Source organism: Pan troglodytes, chromosome 12 (assembly GCF_028858775.2).
Source record: "Pan troglodytes isolate AG18354 chromosome 12, NHGRI_mPanTro3-v2.0_pri, whole genome shotgun sequence".
NCBI classification, from domain to species: domain Eukaryota; kingdom Metazoa; phylum Chordata; class Mammalia; order Primates; family Hominidae; genus Pan; species Pan troglodytes.
Window position 1 is genome coordinate 72,561,933 of NC_072410.2, and position 25,678 is coordinate 72,587,610.

Consider the following 25,678-nt stretch of genomic DNA (forward strand, 5'->3'; position numbering starts at 1 on the left):
GATTGTTTCCATGGCTTTCACTATTCCTCTGCCTCTCTTATTCCTCCAGGGATGAAGCAGGAGAAGAAAGAAGACATAAAGGGCAGAAATGACCTTACTTGGCTAGTATTATTGTAGCCATCTAGTTGAGCTTAGCCTATACTTAAAGTTCTTAAGGAGGCACTTTTCGGAAGCATTTGGTTCTTTACAGACCTTAACCCCATTATTAGAATTTACCTGCAATTCCATTGAGGTAGTAAATGCACTTCCTTCACATGGTCATTTAGGATTCCCACCTCACCCTCTGGTCATCTATCACTGCAACTCCAAGTTCTTTTTTTTTTTTTTTTCTTTTCTTTTCTTTTCTGAGTTTTCTTCACCACTCAGCCCAATCCCTTTAGTAACCCTGCTAAACAGGATACAATACAATTCTACACAGACTCTAACCTAGGGTCCACAAGTGTCCTTTGTCCTAACAAACCCTAATGCACAAGTGGCTCCTGGTACATCAATATCTCTTTGCTTGGCCACTGGGCATCAGCCAGCCACAGTCTCTTCCCTTGAAGATTTCTCAGGTATAGTCAAATACTAGTTTGCTCACTACCTTGACCACTGCCACCCACCAAGTCCCAGAAGACACATATCAAATTTTCTTAGATGTTCCACTAATGTCCCTTTCTCCTGCACTTGAGATAGGGAAAAGCAGACTTCCACCCTGCAGTATGTGGAAATCACATCACATCTCAACTGTCTCCAAAAATCCTCTTCTAATTGTCAGTCTCCTCTTGCCTTTTTCTGCATTTTGATGGACTAGAAGTAGGTAATTAATTCAGGACCCTAAAAGCAGTTCTCAGTGTTCTCCTTTGCAAGACTGGCTTAAGTAACTTTATACTTCATTTTGTAAGATGGAAACAGTAATGTGTTTTTGACTTATTATGTTATCATGTTAACATCTCAGCTGAAACTGAAACAAAAAGAATCATTTTAATATTCTATTATATCCACATATCAGTTGCTTACAATTTATTCCAAAATTATTTTAAATATACATTGATTGATACATGTCTACTAACTTCAAAGAACAATACAAGGCCCCTTAGTGATGCTATTCTAGCAGGAGAGATAAAACAGGTAGTAAAAACAGCTGGATTTACCAAATCTGCTAGCTACAGCTATAGGATGGCACAACAGTCCTAAACTCAGCCTGGTGTAATGATTAAGGACCAGACTCTGGAGCCTGACTGTGTGGATCTGAACCATAGCTTTTCTCTTTCCAGCTGTGCAACCTTAGCCAAATTGCTTAATCACCCTGTACCTTAATTTTCTCATCTGTAAAATGAAGATAAAATAGCATCTCCCTCATGGAACTGTTATGAAGAATACCAGAGTTAGTATTTATAAAATGCGTAGAGCCCTACGTATGTGTTTGGTTGTTAGGAAACTCAGGGTCCATGTAGATAGCGTAATTTTTAAAATATTTATTTATTTTGAGACAGGGTCTTAACGCTGTCAACCGGGCAGAAGTTCAGTGCACAATCATGGCTCACTGCAGCCTCAACCTCCTGGGCTCAAGTGATCTTCCCACCTCAGCCTCCTGAGTAGTTGGGAATACAGGTGTGTGCCACCATGCCCAGATTTTCTTTTTTTGTTGTTGTTTTTTTCTTTTTTTAATAGTAAAGACGAGATCTTGCTATGTTTCCCAGGCTGGTCTCCAACTCCTGGGCTTGAAAAATCCTCTTCACCTTGGCCTCCCAAACTGCTGGGATTATACATGTGTGCCATCACTTCTGGCTGGGTAATTTTAATAGCTGCAGAGACTTTAGTATATATTTTCCCCTGGACTTATTATTTTCCACCATATTTCTCATGACCCTTACTTTTAAATACATGTCATTGTAAGGCATTTTAGTATTGTGTAGACTGATTCAGCTAATAAACAAACAGCAAAAGTCCAATGAAAATTCAAACGTTATTCAAAGACCTATGGAGATTTTTTTAAAAGATTTTTTTTAGCTCAGACCTTTTTGTAAGCATGCATTATTTTCTTAACAGAATTACTTTTTGCTCATTTTCAGTAATTAATTTAGTACATACATTTTTAACACATGTGATATAACTCTACAGGAAAATTTTAAAGAATCTCATTTAAGAGACATAATAAGTTATCTTTATTTAACAAACATGTATACAGTGTTAAAATGTGATTTTTTAAAAAAGTTAAACCATCCGTCAAGCCTAAAGCTAATCAAACCAAAAAAAATTGTAAGCATGCAAACTTATAAGAAAGAGATCTTTATGTACAATAAGAACCCAGGGGGAAGAAAACCAACAGAAACCTTTAGGATCTCTACATGAAGGAGATAACGAGCAATACTGAAAAATAACATCCTCAAATATTTTCCTTTGATTAATACAATTTTGAAAAAGATTTTCCATAAGGATTCTTAGTGTAAGCTGATTCCATACTCCTGCTGCCTAGTTCAAATAATGATGAGAACCCCACAAAGAGCGAAGAGAATGTGGCCCAAATCTTCAGGTTTCTAACATTCTGATTTAAAACTTCTACAGGAAAGGATGGACTGTGTGTACTTTAAACCCTTCTTCCTCCGTGTCATTTCTCTCAACTGAGATTTGATGAAGGGTGAACCACAGACAGTTTGAGGTTATGTGTTCTGACAAGGGCCTACAGCACAGGTATTCTGTGCAACTGATTAAGGACAAATCCACATGCTTTGGAAATCAACAGAATTCATGGTAGAGTTGACAGTCCTGTTAGAGAATGCTTCCCAGAGGCAGAGGACATAGCACATGTTTCTCTTTGCCACCTTATATTATGAAATTCTAAAGTTAACAGCAACAACTTTATAGTTAGAATGATTCATAATGAGGCTTTGCATATGAAGAAGTGAAGAGGGTGTTCATTTTGTATAACGGTATCTTTGCTTCAACTTAGCTTAGATATAATCTAAGAATAAGGGAACTGAATTTTAGTTTTCGTACGTCTCTATTAAGTTATGTGTCCTTGAACAAGTCTTGTACCTTCCTGTGTTATCATCAATAAAATGTTGATGTTTCATCATCAATAAAATAAAAACATTGAATAACTTTCAAGCTGTTAGTATTTGATGGTTTTGTGAATACTGACTAAGGGACTGCACTCATTAAATGCCCCATACCCTTTAGAATGATTTCCCCTATTGTGAGTATTTGTCAATGGGCTCTAAACAGACATCATTGCTCTGATTTCACCAGTTATTAAAAGTAAGAATTTGGAGCCCCGTTTTTCTTGTGAAATGGGGAGAGTGGATTAAAGGGGTTGTGTTAAAGTACACGAAAGGATGTCCTTTGTGCAGGCAGCTGTGCACCTTCTCTGTGACAACCTCTGGGAAGAAGGCAGCTCAATTCCCTTGAAAGTGTGCCTTTTGGAATATCAATTATCCATGAAAGAGATGTCTTAAATTTGTCCAGATGTCAAGAATCTTGCTTCTACTACATGTAGTTTTTCAGAAGTAAAATTGGAGGAAAGCAGCTGTTGTCCAAAGCACATTTTAAAACAATACCTTGTATGTAATCTTTATTAAATGGTGACTAGTCAACTTAATTCAACTCTTTTTTCCCCTCCTCTCTTACAGCACCAGGGAAAAATTGGAGTTAAGTTTAATGTTGGGACAGATGACATCGCCATTGAAGAGTCCAATGCAATCATTAATGATGGGAAATACCATGTAGTTCGTTTCACGAGGAGTGGTGGCAATGCCACGTTGCAGGTGGACAGCTGGCCAGTGATCGAGCGCTACCCTGCAGGTAAGCAAGTGAATATGTTTCGGGGGAAGATTTTATGAAAAACAAACTGGAAGAAAAAGCACTGTTTTGCGTCCGTTTCACCAAATTGTGGTTTTCTGAGAAACCATCAACTATTTATTGGACTTTAGAGTCATGTGAATGTAATGCTGTCCTAAACTGTTCTTGCTACAGTGTACAAATGCCATTTTATAGGAGAACGTGAAGGTGTACATTATCGTTTTCAAAATTCAGGACATCAGTGAAATCAGAAAAATGCACACATAAAAAGCACAACATATCAAAGCTCTTTTTACTGGATCCTTGCATTTAAACAAAGGAAAGGCTTTGTCAAAAGTAACAAAGTTAAAATTTTAAACTAAGGGAAAGAATATTATAACACTTTTTTTTTCTGAGAGAAAATAAGACCTAACGCTTCCGCAGATGGTAGTGCACAGCTGAAACACATTAAAGTGTAGGGATCCCATGAGATAAGTAGAGAACTAGTGAGAAAACAATAGTAGCATAAATCAGCAGTTATAAGAACATGTACATAAAAGAAGTTTGTTTTCACTTTCATATAACCATAGAGTTTCATGAGGATTCTTTGACACTAGCACTACTCATTTTAAGTCTATAAAATAAATGTCAAGCCGTTATTGATAAAATAAAAATTATCTTGTTTATTGTGAATGAGTTTTATCAATATTATGTTATTGAAACAAAGGTGGTAGATTAGAAATTTTAAACAATGTTACTTGTGGTTGTATATATCCTCAATTTTAAAACAAATATGCTTTTTAAGTAATATATAAATTGAAAGTATAAAGATATTTTACTGCAATCATTATCGTCTCTATTACTAAAAGCATCAGTCTCATTTCTCTCTTCCCCTTTTAGATATAACTATGTTTTTTGCAAAGCACACAATTTATAACACAGTATAAAGAAAAAGTATAAAAATACATTTCTATTTTACCCAATAAAAATAATAATCAAAATATATATTTAAATTGTTCTATCAGACTTATTTGGTTCTTGAAAGAAGTAATTTAATGACAACCAATGTATTCAATTGATATCAAATATCCCAAGTACTGACTCACAATTGTGGAATGAAATGTCTGTAATACCCTTCTGGACCTTTTCTGGTTTATAGAATTCTAAATCTTCAAGCCCTAGTTCAAACCTATTCCATAAGCCTAGTACTCTGCCAATATTTGCTGAATTAAATGTAATAAAAAAATTGCTCTATGACAAAGTTAGGAAGCAAGGAAATTAATATGTCCAGTGCCTGTTATAATACTGGCAAATAGTAGGCACTCAGTAAATATTTGCTGAATCGATGTCTTGGGAATTACCACAATTTTACACTACAATTATGTGAACCATATACAGTAAGGTGAAGTAATGGAAGATTTGAAAGCCAAGTAACTTAATATGCATGCAATGTTACATAGCCCCTGCTAATCCCAGATTATTGCATTATCTGAAATCCTAGTATAAATGTGCAATTTCAATTTTTATTCTTTATCAATTTAACTTTTTTTTTTTTTTGAAGCAAGATCTCACTCTTTTGCCCAGACTGGATGTAGTGGCAAAGTCATAGCTCACTGTAACCTCAAACTCCTTGGGCTCACAGGATCCTCCTTCCTCGGCCTCTCTAGTAGCTAGGACTACAGGTGCACACCACCATGCCTGGCTAATTTTTAAAATTTTTTTGTAGAGATGGGGGTCTCGCTGTGTTGCTCAGGCTGGTCTTGAACACCTGACCTTAAGTGATCTTCCTGCCTCGGCCTCCCAAAGTGCTGGGATTACAGGCATGAGCCATCATGCCCAGCCTAAAAAATGTGCTTTTAAAAGTAATAGCTAAAACCTTAATAAAATTACAGAAAGGTGTATTGGTAATTTCCCTAAAATATGGATTAATCACTGCCTATTTGCTGAGAGAAAGTCATCACACTGGATGCCATGAAAATATATAGTAGGGTAAGGTCTAGGCTTTGCTCATGGGATGTTGTCAGCTGTGAACAGTGGACCTGAACGTGCAAAATGATAAATCCTGTTACTATTGCAGTGTGGCATTTGCCTCTTGAGGCATGGTTTTGTGTTCATAGTTAATTCTTTAAAATTTCTTTATTTAGTAACTTTTAACACTTAATCAGCAATTTTCAAACTGGTATCTTTACCTAGAGCTTATTACTACTTATGGTGAGAAAGGGAAAGTCCCATTAGTTTGGGAAATTCTGGGTTAAGCTAAGTTAAAATATCTATACTTGGACTTTATTAATATGCATAATGTATCTGTAAAAGAGAAATACAGGATGCTTTACCCAAGCATAGATGATAGAAAATAAATATAGGATATATTAGCCAAACATCATTGCAATTTAGTAAATATTTTATGTTTTCAAAAATGTCTATATGCCCCAATTTTACTATATTTTATTTGACTGTGCACATACCAGATGCCATGTACTGAATATAGTTCAAAAAAGATATGGTTCCTGTGTTCTTATAGCAGACTAATGTCCAATTTGAATCTGGTAGCTGAGATTGAGGCAGTACTTATTAATTATTTGAAAAAAAATTTGTACATATTTTTCTAGATTAATATTTGTTTAACACATATAGTACCTTATTTGCCAATTAAATAATTGTTCAGAATAAGAAACACAATGTAAAAGATGTTTAAAAATAGAAATGAGCAGTATCGTAATAAGAAGCAAATCTTTACATATAGTTATTTCAGATACAACTTTCAACATTTAATCAGAGATTTTAAATGCCCTTTTACCAAGATGTATTTTAGAAAATATAAATAAACCAAGAGTGGGCAAAGTTGCAATTATTCTGAAGGATATACGCAAGGTAAAACACAGAGTCGGCCCTCAAGAAAATAAAGCACATATGAAGAATTTGAATATATACATATAAAAGGTTAATGATCAATATATAAAGAACTCAGGGGAGTCACCATTGTCATCAGATGTTTTATTAATCATCTGCTCTGTGTTCATTTCAGTGTGATGCTGAGGTAGGAAATAAGCCATGAAAATTTCAAATACCTTTTTCTCTTGGAGCTTCATCTGCAACGGTGCCATAATGGCTGAATACAAATTTTGAAGAGTGTGTCACCTCGATTAAAGCTTTTGTGACACGGTGATTGTAAATACGAGTTCAGTAGCAAAGTCTAGTATATGTATTTTATGTCAGTTTGTGGTATGGCTCTTTTTATTAATTTTTGGGGTTATTTTTATTAGAAGAACAGCTAAATTAGAGCTTTTACCACCAAATCTTATAATCAGAGAAGCGGGAACCAGCAGACTATATTTGGTTCCTTTAAAGTGCCTGTACTGCAAAATATAGGTAATAAGGATTGAAATTAGTAATTAGTATAGCACTTAACCTCCATTATAGGTCTTTGTGGTAAGTGCTTTTATATGAAGCAATTCATCTGGTAGCAACACTATACCTTTAATGAAAGACAACCAAAGCATTGACCAATGGTACTGCCCTGTAATTGCCTGGAAGGCTTTCATAGAGAAACTAATTAGTAGAGGTAGATTTTATGCTCTTTTTGAGTATATGAAATCTTCCTGTAACTCAACAGTTTACATTTTAGAATAAATAATGAATTTTCTGAATAGAAGACCTAGTATCCATTATTTTCTATATAGAGAGCAAAGTACAGAGATAATATTTTACAAACCATTTAAAGTTGAGAAAGCCATTTCTTGGTGCTTATCAGTTAAAGCTCTAGAATATAATTCATCATTAATCTCTGATTTGTCCCTAATTACAGTTATGCGGGAAAATTTTCTCTCTCCACAAAAATAGACTTTCTTTCTCATAACATTCATTCACAAAGCCTAACATCATCTTGCTTACCCCGACTAAAGATTGCTTCAGATAAATCACAGTTATCTTTGATAATAAACTTTTGAATTTGTTTTCCTATCACAGTGTGTCAAAAGATTTCTTTTACACTCTACACAAGGTCAAATGTTCGTTTTATACTCAAGTTAACATATTAAATCAACAAATATTTAAAGGATATATACTACATAAAAGTAACATACTAAATTTACAGTCTGGTTACAGAGATAGGCAAAAAAAGTTCAAGATTAGAAATATAAAATGTGAGAAAGTGCTAGAGTTATCATATCATATTTGGCTAATTTCTGAATAAGATATAAAAGGAAAACCCATTCCAAGGAAGAAGAGACCATTTTGAAGTGAGTGGTGTAGTAAGACTGTGAAATCAATAGCAAATTAGATTTAGGTCTTTTCAAGCATGCATTCATTTAGGAAGGATTAGCAGGAAATGATAGAGACAGACAAACTATTTAGGAAACTACTAACCAATCCAGGTATCAAAAGATAAAGTACTAAAGTAGAATGTGAGAAAATAAACAAGATGAATGCAAAATATACTGTAAAACCTAATGAACAACTTAATAGAAGGAGAGACATGCCCGCATTTTTGGCTCGCTCTCTCTCTCTCTCTCTCTCTCTCTCTCATTCTTCTCTGCCTCTCCCCCTCTCTCTCTTTTAACCAGCAATTATTCAATGTTCTAATGCTGCTGTGTGTCACCAGACAGCATCAGGTACCAATGAAATGGAAACCAGTTGTAGGAAGGAACAAAGAAGTCAAAGACATTATTATTCCTGTTTGCCAACAGATTAGTCTGATTGGGAGATAAGGAGGATCCAGAAAACCTGAACATGTCAGATAAAATGTATTAACTTTCAAAATGCCGAGTTTGATTGCTGTTAAGTTTAAGGAAAATAGAAAATGGTGGTCTGGAGTGGTAAGATAAAGAGATCCTTTAGGGATAAGAGGATCTGAGAGAAAGAGAGAAATGCTCTAAGACTCCATAGAGATGGTGTAAATCTTTTCTCGTGATCATGCAATTTGTCTGGAAGAGCTTATGAGTATTAGATCTAAACCTTAACTCTGTTTTCATCCATGAAATCTGGTAAAATATTTCAGGGCTCAGGAAGTCATATTATTACCCTAAATTCCAAACCTTTAGTGTAGCTTAATCTAAGATTAGTTTATTTTTAATTCAAGTCATCAGTAATTTATTATTTATTTAAGTCACTCTATTATTTAGAGATTGCAAGGTTGGTACTGAAGTGTTGGTTAATTTAATGATTTTTTAATATTTGTTTAATTTAATTTTTCAAAGTATCATGTAATTAAAGAAATCTACCTTACATGATCATTACATTTGAAGGAGGGAAGGAACTTCAACGTTCTTCTATTCCACGTCCTTCATTTATCAAACAACAAAATGGAACCTTGAAGAGACCAACTGGTTTGCTCAAGATCACAATGCTCGTTAGTGGCAGAGTAAAAACTACACTTGGGGACTGCTGTCTACAAGCTATGCACCTTCCTTTATAAAGTCTGGGAAACATAAAGTAAAATATACAAAGATCATTAGATGCATTTTTAAACATAGCATAGCCTATTCTTCATAACTAAATGTTATTACTTACATGATTGATCCTAACTGTATCAGTCGATATCACAGTCTGCTATTTCTGCTGACCCACACAAACACATATACACACAAGACTATCTTATGGGTATTTAAACATAGTAACACATAAAAAAAATTTTTCTTATAATAACCATAGTTATTTATAATTTATACGATAAATTATAATTTATCTTATAATAACCATATTTTGTTTTCACTAAAGTTTTGAATCAATAATACTCATTAGTAAGCACTAATTATTTTCTAACATTACTAGAGAAACTTTATTAGCAAATTAAGTAAATCATTATGGACCATTAGAACATTAGAATACGTAAGAATCATTTGGGAGAAAAAGTGTGTTAAAAGAAAACTTGCCCATGTTCTCATTAAATGTATAGATATGGGAAATGTTTGACTAATTTTTTTCCTTCCTCTAAAAGTAAAATAGTGAAAATATAAGTCTTGTGGAAACTGATAAACCATATGGAATATCTGAATTATTGTTTAAATAACCAATTTTGAATAGAGTCTAACAAAAGACGTAATAATCAGGGTGTGACACACAGAAGGTGCTTAATAAATAGTTTTTGAATAAATCTACATTCCTCATTAAACTTCTAGGTCAAAGCATTTTTTTTCTGGTGGTTTTTAGCCAAAATATACTTACATGCATAGATGAATATTTATTTCAATATATAAATGTTTGGTTTCCATTGGAAATCGTTAAATGTTTACTAACACTAACTTTCTGTAATAAATCTTACTCTGAGAAATCTGAAGCCACAAATACAGTAGTTGTGTTAGATTAAACAAGTGTCTAAAACTCTGACTTTTCCTGTTTAATTATCTTTTTTCATAGTGTTCAATTTTGCTGGGAATTTGAGGTTATTCCAAATGATGAAACATAATGAACTTTTTTATTAAGTAGTATATTGAATGTATCTTCCTAAAATTCTAAGCTTAGCTTCTGAGAAATTGTGTCCAAGGAGATGGAAAGAAATGATATATTATCAGACTTCTCACTTGTTCTTACTTTATCAATGACTTGGATTTTTTAAATATCAGAATTTTTACAGTTACTGTAAGGCAACTGAAAGGTGACAGCGTGCTAGCAGCCCTCCCTCGCTCTCGGTGCCTCCTCGGCCTCGGCGCCCATTCAGCCACGCTTGAGGAGCCCTTCAGCCCGCCACTGCACTGTGGGAGCCCCTTCCTGGGATGGCCAAGGCCAGAGCCGGGTCCCTCAGCCTGCGGGGGGTGTGGAGGGAGAGGCACGGGCGGGAACCGGGGCTGCATGCGGCGCTTGCAGGCCAGCTAGAGTTCCGGGTGAGCGTGGGCTTGGCGGGCCCTGCACTTGGAGCGGCCGGCCGGCCCTGTGGGCCCCGGCAGTGATGGGCTTAGCACCAGGGCCAGCAGATGCAGAGAGTGCGCAGGGTCCCCCATCAGTGCCGGCCCACCGGCACTGCGCTCGATTTCTCACTGGGCCTTAGCTGCCTCCCTGCGGGGCAGGGCTCGGGACCTGCAGTCCGCCATGCCTGAGCCTCGCCTCCCCAGTGTCCCCCTGCCACGGGCTCCTGTGCGGCCCCCTGCTCCGCGGCACCCAGTCTCATCCACCGCGCGAGGGCTGAGGAGTGCTGGTGCGCATGGCGCCGGACTGGCAGGCAGCTCCATCTGCCGCCCCGTGTGGGATACACTGGGTGAAGCCAGCTGGGCTCCTGAGTTTGGTGGGGACTTGGAGAACCTTTATGTCTAGCTAAGGGATTGTAAACACAGCAATCAGCACCTTGTGTCTAGCTCAGGGTTTGTGGATGCACCAATCTGCACTCTGTATCTAACTAATCTGGTGGGGACTTGGAGAATCTTTATGTCTAGCTAAGAGATTGTGAATACACCAATCGGCAGTCTATCTAGCTCAAGGTTTGTAAATGCACCAATCTGCGCTCTGTGTCTAGCTGATCTGGTGGGGACTTGGAGAACCTTTATGTCTAGCTAAGGGATTGTGAATACACCAATCAGCACTCTGTATCTAGCTCAGGGTTTGTAAATACACCAATCAGCACTCTGTATCTAGCTTATCTAGTGGGGAGGTGGAGAAGGTTTGTGTCTAGCTCAGGGATTGTAAACGCACCAATCAGCACCCTCTCAAAACGGACCAGTCAGCTCTCTGAAAAACAGACCAATCGGCTCTCTGTAAAATGGACCGATCAGCAGGATGTGGGTGGGGCCAGATAAGAGAATAAAAGCAGGCTGCCCGAGCCAGCCCTGGCCACCTGCTGGGGTCCTCTTGCATGTTGTGGAAGCCTTGTTCTTTTGCTGTTTGCAATAAATCTTGCTGCTGCTCACTCTTTGGGTCCACACTGCCTTTAAGAACTATAACACTCAGCGCTAGGGTCCGAGGCTTCATTCTTGAAGTCAGTGAGACCAAGAACCCACCAATTCTGGACACACAACCATGTTAGCATTTTTTTATTTTCTGTTAAAAGAGAGAGCAAGATTCTCTGATGGTTTGATGGGTTTTGGCATCATTTAAACTACACAGGTTGGCAAACAGATAATGCAGATGTTTTCTAAGAGTTGTGGTAAAACAGAAGTAAAGGATATTATATCAACTAGGCTTAACTGCTTCATTCCTTAAATTGAAATCTTGTAGTTTGTCTGTAAGTTGCCATTTTTGTTCCATTATTGCTATGTATTTATGGAAATGTTCTTTGTTCCATCCCAGGAAACTTGTCAATGAGACCTATCAGTGACTTTCATAAAGTTCTCTTGTAGTAGAAGCTAACATACAGAGTATCACAGGGCCAATTTAATAATTGTCCAGGCAATTCTGAAAGCTCAGTGAAACCCAAACAGGCCCTTTTTTTCTGCTTTCAGAATATGCTGATTTTTTGCCCCCAAAACAAATGCATTATTAAATGTTTATTGCTGACAAAATTGAAATAATCTGAGAAATTAGTTTCTTCAGATATGTGTTGGGTATCTGCTATTTGGATACTATTGGGAATGACATAGAGACATGTAAGTCAAACCTCTTCTTTCCCGATTTCTCCTAGTACTTTTTTGCCTCTCACTTAAGTTAATCCTTTTTGCAACTGTGTGGGGAGGTTAGGTGCCTTTATTATCACTATCAGAAACCAAGAGCTCAATAAAGTAGGATAGCAACTCATGAGTTTCCTACGTATTTGAAGCTAAACTTAAGCTTATTTAAAAATGAGTTAAATATATTTTGAAACATTTAATCAATAAAAATTTATTCTGTTTTGCGAGTTTTTAATGAACTTTTTACTTTTAAAAGTTCTCAGATTCTGAAAACAAATTACTTAGAAACCAACCCATCAAATCAAAATGAGAAATGTTTATTAATCATTACTGTGTTTAAGAACTTTTGCCGAGTATATCTTATGTTGTAATATACAAATAGCAGCCCTTCATAAAATTTCATAAAATTTCCCCCTTTAACTTCTTATCTGCCATTATTGTTTCCAACATACAATTTGTTTAACAATTTAAGTTCTTATCATAATGAAGGGATATACTGGTCTCACTCCTGAAAAGTAGTCACGTTAAACAGAGAATAGCATTATCATGATTTTAAATAAGTGTGGCTAAAGATATTGGCTGAGAGTGTCTTGAAGGACTTTTCACCCAAGATACGGGTAATCAGGTTAATGAATCTAACTACTGGTTACAAAAAATGAATTAATCATGTCAGATATAAAAAATTAATTGTCACTACAATGCAGAAATCTAGCTTTTAGGAAATAAGGTGGAAACAAGTTATAAGAATAGCTAAGCACTGAGGGCCAGAAAAAATGACATATTAAAGAGTATTAGGTTTTTAGGAAACTTCAGATGGTATTTACAAGTATTTGGTTGATTTTAATATTTATATTTTATAACAGTCGCTTTTATAATTTGACTATTACCTAAAAGTATCTTTGTTTTATCATATAGTTTATAGTTTATAAATAGCTGACTTTAATGGAAGAACAAGTCACATTCCCAACTCAATGACAAGCCTTTCTCTTAATACTTTCTCAAACACTCTGAGTTCTTATATCTTCAGGAGCTTTTAGTAAATAGCACAGACATAGTTATTTATATATTTTTATAATGATAATACATAATAGCTAGTATTTTGGTGTATGATGAACAATTTTTAAAACTGTACTATGTGATTTGTTCCTTCTCAGCTTTAATGTCATTATTTGAATGTCAACTATGAACAAGTCTCATGATTTTCATGCTATTTATATTTGTCCACTGTCTACCTACTTTTCGTATCTTGTAAGCTCAAGAATGAGTTGTTTTGTTTTGTTTTTTGAGGCAGAGTCTTGCTCCATCACCGGGCTGGAGTGCAGTGGCCCGAATTTGGCTCACTGCAACCTCCACTTCCTGGGTTCAAACAATTCTCATGCCTCGACCTCACAACACCATGCCCAACTAATTTTTGTATTTTAGTAGGGATGGGGTTTCACCACGTTGACCAGGATGGTCTCGATCTCTTGACCTCGTGATCCACCCGCCTCAGCCCCCCAAAGTGCTGGGATTACAGGCATGAGCCACTGCGCCTGGCCAGGAATAAGTTGGTTTTAATGTCACTTAACTTCTAATCAACAAATGAAAGTGCCGTCAAGAGGAGGCAGAGTATCAAAAAGGATAAAATATCATACACTGGTGTCAAGGCCCTATGTAGAGTATAAAGCTTAGGTAACTGTATTTAGTTTTAGACATTAATCTAGATCAGTTTTTCTTAACTTCCTTTGAATCTCTGCCTCCATAGGAATCCAATAAAGTAGAACATTCTATCTTTAGAAAAATACACATCTATCTACATTTGTATACAAAATTATGTATGTTATGTTTAAGGGTTGCATCCTTAGGCCCATTTACCTAGAATTCAGAACCTCTGCTCTAGGTGATCTTTGAGGATATTGAGATATTAGAGGAAAAAATAAAGTCTGTGTAATGAACATATGAGGAGAAACCTCCTCCTCCCCTAATTAAACATGCTTCCAATGAAATGTGGCTGCCCTTTACTAACCTGCTAATAACCTTCTAACCACTGACATAGCCCTCTGGGTGTAGCCTTTAGTAGCTCAGAAAATTTTTTTTTCACAGAATAGGACCAACTTTTGTACTTCCAGTTTAAAACAATTGTTCTCCAAAATAGGATCATAAGAATGCCATTATCCTTCTAATAAATTTATTTTAAGCACTGATACTATGCTTGATATAATTATAACATTGGGGCATTACATAATGAATATCCTTAAAACCAAAATACATGGTTTAAGAGTTTCATTTGGAAAGGTCTCTCAGTGAATCATCTCATGATTGTGAAGTGTGATGGTGAAATAACTGTGTCCAATATCATAAAGATAAAAATTGCTATCAATATAACATCTCTGGAAAGTACAATAATCCCCCTGTATCCATTGAGGAATACATTCCAAGACTCTCATTGGATGCCAGAAATCACAAATAGTACCAAAACCTATATATACTATGTGTTTCCCTATACATATATCCCTATTATAAAATTTAATGTATAAATTAGACATGATAAGAGATTAGTGACAATAACTAGTAATAAAATAGAACAATCATAACAATATGCCATAATAAAAGTTCTGCGAATGTGGCCTCTTCCTCTCTCTCTCCTTGTCCCAAAATTTCTTATTGTACTATACTCACCCTTCTTCTTGTGATCTGTTGATTTGATAACCCAGATGGCTACTTATAAGTGACTAACTGACTATATAACGTGGATACACTAGAAAACGGGATGATTCATGTGTCATGAGGGACAGAGTGGGATGGCCAGAGATTTTATCTTGCTACTCAGAATGGCATGCAATTTAAAACTTTATTATTTAAATTGCATGCCATTTACTGAAATGGCATGAATTGTTTATTTCTAAAATTTTCCATTTAATATTTTCAGACTGCATTCGACTGTGGGTAACTGAAACTGTAGAATAAGAGGAGACTACCATATTACCGTTCATTATTATGGGAAGAAGTTAATAAAGGCCTTTGCATGTATTTAGGAAACTTTAAAACATATCATGCAAGAAGACAATTTTTCTCTTTCGCTCCTCTTACTAAATAATTTTTCAACTTTGTCTCACCATTATTTTCTTATTCTGTATGATTTAGTATTTTAAACTCAATAGAATACTGATAATCCATTTTGTTTTCTTCAAACAAAATAATAAATGTCTAGCATCAAAATTATTACAACGAATGAAGTTAGGAGAATATAGGAAAAATATACATTCAAGAATCTGAATTCTAAAGTACCTCAGATATAATAATTAAATACATTTTGGGCACTATTCAAAGTTCATAGTTTAAAAAAAGAAAATTCGCCTAGAGCAAAGATCAACAAATTTTCATCATAGAAGGCCAAATATTAAATATCTTTGGCTTTGAGAACCACATGGTCTCTTTCACAATTACTCAATTCTGCCATTATAGCTCAAAAGCAACAATAGCTAATAGGAAAATGAATAGGTGTGGCTGTGATCCAGTAAATCTTTATTTACAATGTTAGATAGATAGTAGAGGACACATTTTACCTGTAGGGCATACTTTATTGACCCCTGAGAGAGAAGCATGACAAAGGAGCGTAAGAACTAATCCGAAAAAACTTCCAATGGCCAGAACTAGATCAAATTGAGCAACAAAACTAATAGATATGTCATTGGATTATAACCAAAAGAGTAAAATAAACATCTATGAACCCATAGTGATATAAACAAGTAACTGAACAGATAGAAAGATAGATATACAGATAGATAAATAGGGAAGCAGAGACAGCTCACCCATACAGAAAAATTACAATTAATAATGTAAAAGGATGATGGAAATAGGAAATCATCGTTAGAATCCCAATGTAAAAATTGTTGAAGTCGGGATTCCCTAATAGATACCAAAATAAGTGCGAAAAAGTTTTCAGTAGAGATTAGTAATTTATGTAGTCTAAAAATATGTCCTCCAAGTAAAAGTAGTAACTTTCTTCAGAAAAACTCAGCAGATCACCTTAAGTGATCAAGTTAAATGTCACCAGTAATAAAAAATATTGACTTCATGAACCTTCATGCTAAGAAAGGCTCTTCACTTCTTTGGTATTCATATTCTCAACAAAAATCCATAAGTTCCATCTAACTACGACAAACCAAAATTGAGGGACATTTTACAAAATGGCCAGTATTCTTCAAAAGTGTCAACTACACGAATTACAAAAAAAGACAGATCTGAAGGGACAAAGGAAACATGGCAGTTTAATGCAATGTGGGAGCTGGGTTAGATCCTGCAATAGAAAAAGGACGTTAGTTGAAAACTGGTAAAACAAAATAAAGTCTATACTTTAGTCAACAGTTTATTATCAGTGTTACTTTCTTGGTTTTGATAACTGCCTAATGGTTATTTAATTATTAACAGGAGGAAAGCTGAATGAAAGGTATTTGGAACTCTCATTCTATAAGTTTTTTTTTTTTTTTTGAAATAAGAGTTTAGAAATGGTTTCCACCTAAAAATACCTTTTACTCAATTCTATATAACATTTCAGAAAAAAAGTAATTAAACATAATGCCTTTGTGTAATTGTAAGTCAAATGCATTTGTTGTTAAAAAAAATTTTGACATGTTCATGTGTTTATTGGAAAAGTAGATTTATTCCAGAAGAACAGCAACCTAATTTTTCTAACAATCCAAAGGTGTAACTTAATCTAATACTGGAGTTGGTTCTTAATTAAGACAGAATGACAAAATAAATGTAAAAACCTTTTGAAGTATGAAGCCTTTAAATAGGCCATATATTAAAATTTAAATTATGATGATGAATATTTTGTGTCAAATTTAGCCTCATGGGTAGAATATTTCTCAAAGACAGACTTTTAAACATTTTAAAGTCTGTTTTGTTTTTAGCTTTATGAATTTAACTGTGTTAAAAAGCAGCTGAGTTTACCCCTCCCCGCAAAGTTAAGACAGACTTTCCTCATGTTAAGTATTATTGAAGTAATTTGTCATCTTGGGCATATTATCTATATTGGTGGCCCTAATATGTAAAATGTCCACTGAGAATCCAAAAAGAATATATCTAACATAAGCCTGTCTAGATATTACCATATGCATTTCCAATGATGTATTTTAGCAGGATTTATGAGATATAAAATCAGGCAGAATAAAGGAATATTTTGCTTTCATTTTTCTTGATAGTGTCACCTAATTGATAACATGCCATAATAATTTTTCAGGGTCACCTTCGCTGGAGCATTTTAAAGGTCCAAGTAGAGTCTTCAGTTGTCTCATTTATTATTTTTATTGCTCAGGTTGGCAGAGGACTTGGACGAGAGTGCATTTTGTGGTTAGAGGCGAAACAAACAAAAGGAAGCTTTTTTAAATGAAAAGATTTGCTTTGGTAAAAAAAGAAAGGCAGAATGAGCACAATCACAGTAGAAGGCAGACCTGGGGATAATTAGATGAGGCCTGTGCTTTATGGAAATGGAGTTCAAAAGGAATGTTAAATCTGTCAAATTGATTCAATAAAGGAAATTCATGTTGCGCCAGCATTGGGGTGAAGAGGTAACAGAACTCATCCAAAATTCCAAACATTCATAGAACCTTTTGAAATTCCTGCCTATTTGTAAGAGCTAGTATCCGAAACAATAAGTTAGACATGCAGTCTATAGTGGGCACTCTATATGGGGCAATATGCTAATTATTTTACATACCTTATTTACAAACATTATTGCATTAACACTCACAGAATCTTTATAAGACAGCTTACAGTATCTCCTTGTGATAAATGAGCAAACACAGGGAGATTCATTTACTTGCCAACACCATAGGTTCTAAAGCCTACTCCAGTGCTTCGTAGGATTATGCAATGCTGCTAATAAATAATTCTTAATTCTCCTAAGAAATAATTCATAAAATGTTATTGTTGGTCCTCACCAGGTCAGATGATGCTCAGACCTTTGTTGTGCTAAGATTGTGATACCAATGGTTATTACTTCTTCTATTCAGATCTGTAAGGGCTGTTTAGGGGTCCTTTGTGATTAGAAGCATTCTCATAATAGTGTTCTTCCTGTCTGCTGGTTATTCTTTGTCTAGATGGAGAAGTGAGTGCCAAGTCTAACTTGAATACTCCTCTTAATGACTAAAATTGCTGTAGGAATATATACCACACATCAAATGATCAAACCAGACATATGCTACAAACTTAATGCAAGTTAAGTGTGCAGGTTAGCATGAAGGTTCAGAGGGAACATTCAAAAGCCAGACTGCATGGGTTCAAATCCTAGTTCAAACACTGATGAGATGTGAAATTTTTTGCCAAGTTCTTTAACCTCATTTTCCTAATCTAAAAAGTGGGGACAATGACAGTACTTACCTCATAAGGTTGTTTGATGTTTAAATGAGTTATTAATTTCAAAACAGTTAGAAATTGGTAAAAACCTGGTAAGTAGTAAGTGCTGAGTAAAAGTTAATTCCACTATTATTAGTCAAAATAGTTTAGTTTTGCAATCCTGCAACTGCAATAGTCACTAACCTCCCCGTATTAGTTTGTATTTCTTTCTGGGAACAAATTTATTTTCTCTTGGCTGTCAGACTTCAGTTCACATACATGGAGACAAACCTTTCCAAAAACTTAAGATTGTTCCTCCTGACCCTGGCAGACATTAAGTGCAGTACCGCTTCTGTCCCCAAACCCACTCCAAGCAAAACACTATGAAGACATTACTAAGAAAGACATAGTTCAAATGAGTGGCACAAAATATATGTTCTGTACAATTTTAGAAAACAGAATGGTGTTCGGTAATCAAGGCTGATATCACAGAAGAGTAAAATGTGGGCTGGGTGCTAAGAAATTCATTTGAAATTTAATAAATGAACATTAGAGAAACCATGCTAGCTGGTGGACAGGGCACTGTGTATAGTTAGACAGCTCGGGTGCTGCCCCAGAGTCCCAGCGGAGGGGATGAGTCGAGGCTGAAATACAGTCTGTGCTTGGGTCTCCAAGTCATGTGCACGTACATAGCCAGATTTCCTGAAAGTAGAGCTGTTTTTTTTTTCCTTTGTCACCAAGCACGTTGGGATTGCCCAAGCCTTTTGCTTAAGCTATAACAATCCAGGGAAGTTTTCTTTTTTAAATTTCCACAGTGGCATTCAATAATTAGAAGATCATAAAAATTATCATTCAAACAGACACAATTCTGATAAAAAAAAAAGAAGCACTATTGATAGTTACTCCTATATAATAGGAACAAACCAAGATATTTGAGGCAATCTGGAACATTTGTCACCTCCTGTAATATGCAGTGCCTACTGGTAGAGCTGAGACTACTGCCTGAATTTTACCTGGAGAAACTAGACTCAGTCTAAGTTAGTGATTATGATAAGGTGTTCAGTTTATTCCTGTTGAGGCATTTATTCTTGGGCTGACATTATTTTAATGATCTAAGGCTTTTTACACAATTGGGCCTCTTTTCCTGTTATCAGCTATAAACAATAAATATTCCTCCCCAGTCTCCATTATTTTAATCCATCTGGTGTGCAGCCAAGATGTTTATCTTTTTTAAATTGCTTTCGTCATATATTTTCCTGCCTCTCAATTCTTCAGTGACTCGTCAAAGTAGACTAATAGAATAAATAGAATTTGCATGGATGAAGAAAGATGTATAATAGGGTTCAAAGTCCTTCTGTGAGGTCAGATATTTTACATTTTTGAGTCTGTTTCAGATTTTAATTGTTTTGTTTCTACACATATAAATTGTTTGTAAATCTCATTTTCCTGATATACATTTTCCTGACTACAATGTTCTCAATTTCTTGCCCTTGCAATAGGAAATCTAGGATTAGATCTGTTTGTGTTTTCATTGTATTGTCATTGAAGTTTCACACTGCGAACTTTACTGTTGTATGTATTGAATATGCCAGAAGGCCACTAACTTGATAAACTAAGCATAATGACTGAATGGAATTAAGGTATTTCAATGTATAGCCAAACCAAAACAAACCAAAATGAGAAGCTCCATTGTATTCACAATTTGTGATGATGCTCTTTCCATACTTTTTACATTTACTTTAGAAAGGAAATAGCATGAACAAGAGTAGTTTTATAAGATAATGTTCTTCAACTCTTCCTGGGCTATGGTAACTTTTAGACTCTGTTCTAATTCTATAGAGCTCAAGAGACCAATTTGTCAAGATTATCAAATCATCCTGCATTGGATGGGAATTACACCAGATTCTAGCTCTAGTAGTTTTTATTTCTAAGGATCTGTGATTCTATGTAATCTATAAAAACAATAGTAGCCATCATATATATGTGCCAGAAACTGTTCCCAGCAACTTTACAGACATTACATATTATTCTTAAAAGTAACCTCATAAATTATCCCCATTTTACAGAAGATATAGTAACTTGTTTATGAGTTTATTCATGATATTTGAATCTGGAATGTTCTAGCCTCCATAAAAATCAAATAGACTTGACTACCTTTTTCCATAAATCTTGTGTTATATTTTACATATTTAAGAAAGCAAGATTTCATGAGATTTAAATTGGGAACTCTTCCTTCTATGGCTACTAAAAGGAAACTTTTCATTTTTGATGAAGAATACATCATCTAGTGCTAATATACTATAATTTTACCTAAATTATAGTGATAATATAAAATGTTTTAAAAATGATGTACTCTTGATAATATACTGTGTTGGGGTCCCTTAGCTCAGTCATCAAATAAAATTTCTTCCTCAAAAAATCTGGCAACCTATAATTTTTTTGTTTATTTTAAAGACTAGCCAAATAAAGCATCTATGGTTATACGTGTCATTAATGGCACAGCTGGGATCCTACTCATACCCTCATATTTTCCAGGCCTTAAAAAATGTGCAAACAAAAACTAAAAAAGAAAATGCATTGCAATGACCTCCTTTGGCATAAACTCTATTAAGTACCAAGTTGCTATAAAATATGCCTATTTTTCTTCATGTTGCTTCTTTCTCGATAAAATATCAAACTAATAGTGCACTCATTTATGTGTAAGAGCTTATATGACATCTGTTTCTAATCAGAATGCTCAAACTCTTCCTAAAAAGAGATTAACAGGCCTATGCTTTTTTTTTATTCTCAATTTTCCTACCTAAACTAGAATTGTTGACTATCTCTACAAATGGTTAGCAGAGAGCCATTATGTCAAGTTTCAAGAAGGAAGTTAACTCCATATCTAAATATTAATGTCAAATTGCTTCTCTTTTTTTACTGCATGAAAAAAAGTGAGCACTACTGTGACTACCTATTTTCGCCAGCAAAAAGCAGGATTTGGAAGGAATAGAAGGCAAATTCAGTAAGTCTGGATCATGGAAAAGAAACTGGAAGCATGAGTGAGGCCTGATAAGTATTCTAGAGGTTAATTATGATTGATAAGCCATGTTAGAACAAAGGATAGTGGAAGACAGAAGAGACTGAGGAGAGTTAATCCCAGTGAATTCAGTAATTTATTCAGAAATATTTATTTAAGACCGGCTATGTGTCTGGACTTATGCTAGGGATACAGCATGGAGTGCAGGAATGGTCACTACTCCCTTGGAACACATAGTCTGTTGCAGATAACACATGATTTCAAATAATTTTTCTGGCTAAAGTGCAGGGAATAGTCTAAAGGGGCCAGAATAAATGTCTGCAAATGTCTGGAGCTAAGCTAGGTGACACGACAGTCCAGGCATTGCTTACTATAACACGGGAAGTGGAATTTGAAGGACACTGATATTGGAATTCAAGATCAAGTTCTTCCTAAGGGTATAGGCTCCAGGAACATCAAAAGAGAGCAGAAGACAAAGGCATAGACAAAGTTTGTCCACTCCCTTTTCATAAGCATTTTTTCATGTAAAAAGCAGGCCAAAAATATTTTGAAGTTTGTCTTCATAGGTGGAAATGATGAAGCTATGTCTAATTTCTTAGGAAATATAGGGGATCTTGAGGTCATTACATCCATATAGTACTCAAGTCTTTTTGTTTTAGGACCAGCTGATGCCGTCATCCACTTGCTGGGCCTTCACTGTGCCTAGGCATTTTCAGTGGAGGTGGTCAGCCCTGCTGCAGGGCAGCTTTACTGAGGTATATGTCCAAGTTGGGCTTGGAATTGGCATTCTTCTTCAGTGATAAGCACCAAAGAAAAAGCACAACAATGTAAGACATTCGTTCAGTTTTGAGTAGAAGATAAACATTCCAAATTAACAGTGAAAGTTGCTGGTTTTTTTTTTTTTTTTTTTGCCATGACTATTTAGCAAGCCTCACAAACTAATTATAATCTCTCAAAATCACTTTTTCTTTTTTTAAATTTCTTAGGCAGTTCCTAAGGATAAAAATTAGTGTGAATAAATATGTGCTTGTCCTTTGGTACTTAGAATTTTAGAGTTTTTGAAGTGGACACAGTGTATCTTTTGGGATCTCACAGTAGTTTCCAAATTGAAGAAAATATAAGCATATTTAAATAAGACAATGTCACCTGATGTAATCATTAACATAAGTAAGGATTTGTCTTATGCAGAGTTGCTTTTATTGTTTGTTTTGCACTGAGACTTTTTCCATAACTTGGAAAGTTAACACTGACAGTAAATTTTTAATAGTGCTGCAGTCATCTGCGTAGCAGGTGTTACAAGGAGGGAAGTTATAAGGAGCCACAAAGTGAAGAAAATGGTAGTAGAAAATACTTTGTTTTCTTCAAGAAAATTCATTTAATGGTATGAAAGGTTAAGTAGTTCCTTTTGGAAAAGTTGTTCTATATACATTAATGGAACTACATATAATCATGTATATTTCATGATGAAAATAATATTATTTTATAGTTTTAGTCGTGCAAAAAATGTACATTGATAGAGTTTATTTGGTAACTGTACTAATTACCAGGACTGTAATGTAGAATATTACGATTTGCAGCAAAACCAGAACAGGACAAAATACATTTTAACTAAAATTAATAATTAAAATGGACATGATTTTGACATTAGCACAGAGCTTTATTCTGTGTGCAAATCCATGAGTACTCGCTTTTAGACTATTTTAGCAACTGGCAGCAAAATACTATCACATCTTAATATGAAAAATCTGTGAATAAACTAACAATATATTATTTCAAACTACGTTTAAATTATCTCTGTATTAGTTTGCTAGGACTGCCATAGCAAAATACCACAGAGTGGTAGCTTAAATGAGAGAAATTTATTCTCTCACAGTTCTGGAGGCTGGAAGACCAAAATCAAGTAGTCAGCAGGTTTGATTCCTTCTGAGGCCTGTTTCCTTTGCTTGCAGATGTCCACCTTCTTGCTGGGTTTTCACATAGTCCTTCCTCTATGCCTGTGCATCCCTTGTGTCTCTTTGTGTGTCCAGTCTTCCTCTTATAAGGACACCAGTCAGATTGCATTAGGATCCACCCTAACAGCCTCATTTTAACTTAATCACCTCCTTAAAGTCTCTGTTTCCAGAAACCATCACATTCTGAGGTCTTAGGGGTTAAGGCTTCACCATATGAATTTGGGGGATAAACAATTGAGCTCATAACAGTGTTTAAGTATGTGTAGGGTTCTTGTGTGGCGATTGCCAACAAACTGCTTATTTTCAATGAAGTCAAAACAAGACTTAGATTTAAAAGACTTCAGAAAAAGTGTTAGATAAAGTGTTAATCAGGCCAGAGTTATACGGCCTAGTTAGTTCAGCCTTCTTCTTGGATATGACACAGCCTAACTATAGATCTACTGGGCTATAAAAAAGATGGAGAAGAACATGTGTGTGCATCAATTCCAATTGTCCTTAGTAATGGAGCATCAGCTCAAATTTGATAGGATATCTTTGTAGTTTTTATCTTGTCTTCATTCTGTTCTGCATTTAGAGATCACTAGAAATAACAGGTAGCTTAAGTTTAAGAGGAAATACTGAAGGAAGTAGAGAAATTTATAGTTTTATTCTGATATATTTTATGCAATGAATTATTTCTCCTCTGTACCTACTGCATTATTTAGGATGCCTGGGTTTTAATTGGTGATCTCTACTTAGTCTGAGTTACACTGAGCCACTTACAGGTTTTTAAGCCAGCCCCTGACAGATTTGATTGGAAAGGAACTCTCATGAGAATGTCTCTTGAACCAGAAATAGCTCCAAAAGTACTGATCCCATGATCACAGGTGTTTGAGCAATCCAAGAAAAGGTTTATTTTGATACACTTTGGACAAAAAGGGCTTGCAAAGAGCAAACATTGACTTGAAGTCCTCAGATTTCTTCTTAAATTTTTCTGCTCTAATTTCTTTAGTGCTAAAAATTTCAAATGAAGAGGAGACAAAGTTCTCTATTTCCTAGCATCATAATGCCTTGTCCTTCATTGTCTTAACTACTCCGTATAAAACTGAAATCTCAGCCAGGTGTGGTGGCTCACACCTGTAATCTCAGCACTTTGGGAGGCCAAGGCAGGCAGATTGCAAGGTCAGGAGATCGAAACCACCCTGGCTAACACGGTGAAAACCCGTTTCTACTAAAAATACAAAAAATTAGCTGGGTGTGGTGGCGGGTGCCTGTAGTTCCAGCTACTCGGGAGGCTGAGGCAGGAGAATGGCGTGAACTCGGGAGGTGGAGCTTGCAGTGAGCCAAGATCGCACCACTGCACTCCAGCCTGGGTGACAGAGCGACACTCTGTCTCAAAAAAAAAAAAAAAAAAAAAAAAACCAAAATCTTCTGAAATCTAACCTATGTCTGCCTTCCTCCTCTTAAAATGGCTGTCAAAACCATGACATGCTGTGGTAAATGGGTAGAAAGAATGCAGAGAAATGTCTCAGTGATAAGAGGTGGGTGTGTCTGTATAGCAGAAAGAGGAAAGAAGACAAGCTTAAAACATCAAACGTTTCAGAAAAATGTAATGGCTTAATTATAAAGGTCTCCACAGATGCCAACTGAAATTCTTCATAAAATTGTCAAGGCACCATAAGTTAGTTTTAAAAAGAGAGAGAGACGAAGAACAGTACATGTGAAGCCAAATATTTCACTGCTTTTTAAAAGATGTTTGCCGAGTTAAAAAACATTTATGGTATTTTATTTTTAATGGCTCTAAAATTAATTTCCTCATGAAAATCCACAATCACCATGTTTTAACAAAGTGGCCTAATGCTTGTCTTTACAACACCACCATCTGATGCCTGGGACCATGGGCCATTAGCATTGAGGGTCAGCTTAGAAGCCATCCAGTCCCCAAACCTCATTTTGCAGAAAATGGATCAAGCAGCATCCACTCCTGTTCATGGTTTCTGTGGCCCTTCTTTGCCAGGAGCATTATTGGGCAAAAGGAAGAGTTAAGGCATTCTAGTTGAAGTGGATCCCTTTGAAGCATTAATACATGGATTAAAATGTCATTTTAATACTTCATTTCT

The 25,678-nt window shown here is 35.5% G+C and overlaps 1 protein-coding gene across 32 annotated transcripts in view; it reads left to right on the plus strand.

The window, feature by feature from the left end:
• NRXN1 (neurexin 1) overlaps nt 1-25,678 on the plus strand; it is a 1,116,221-nt gene that overhangs the window by 940,503 nt on the left and 150,040 nt on the right. For all 32 annotated transcript variants that reach the window (XM_054678383.2, XM_054678382.2, XM_054678385.2 and 29 more), the window contains one exon: nt 3,612-3,783. In XM_054678383.2, coding sequence (XP_054534358.1) covers nt 3,612-3,783 — 172 coding nt within the window. The remainder of the gene's footprint in view (nt 1-3,611; nt 3,784-25,678) is intronic.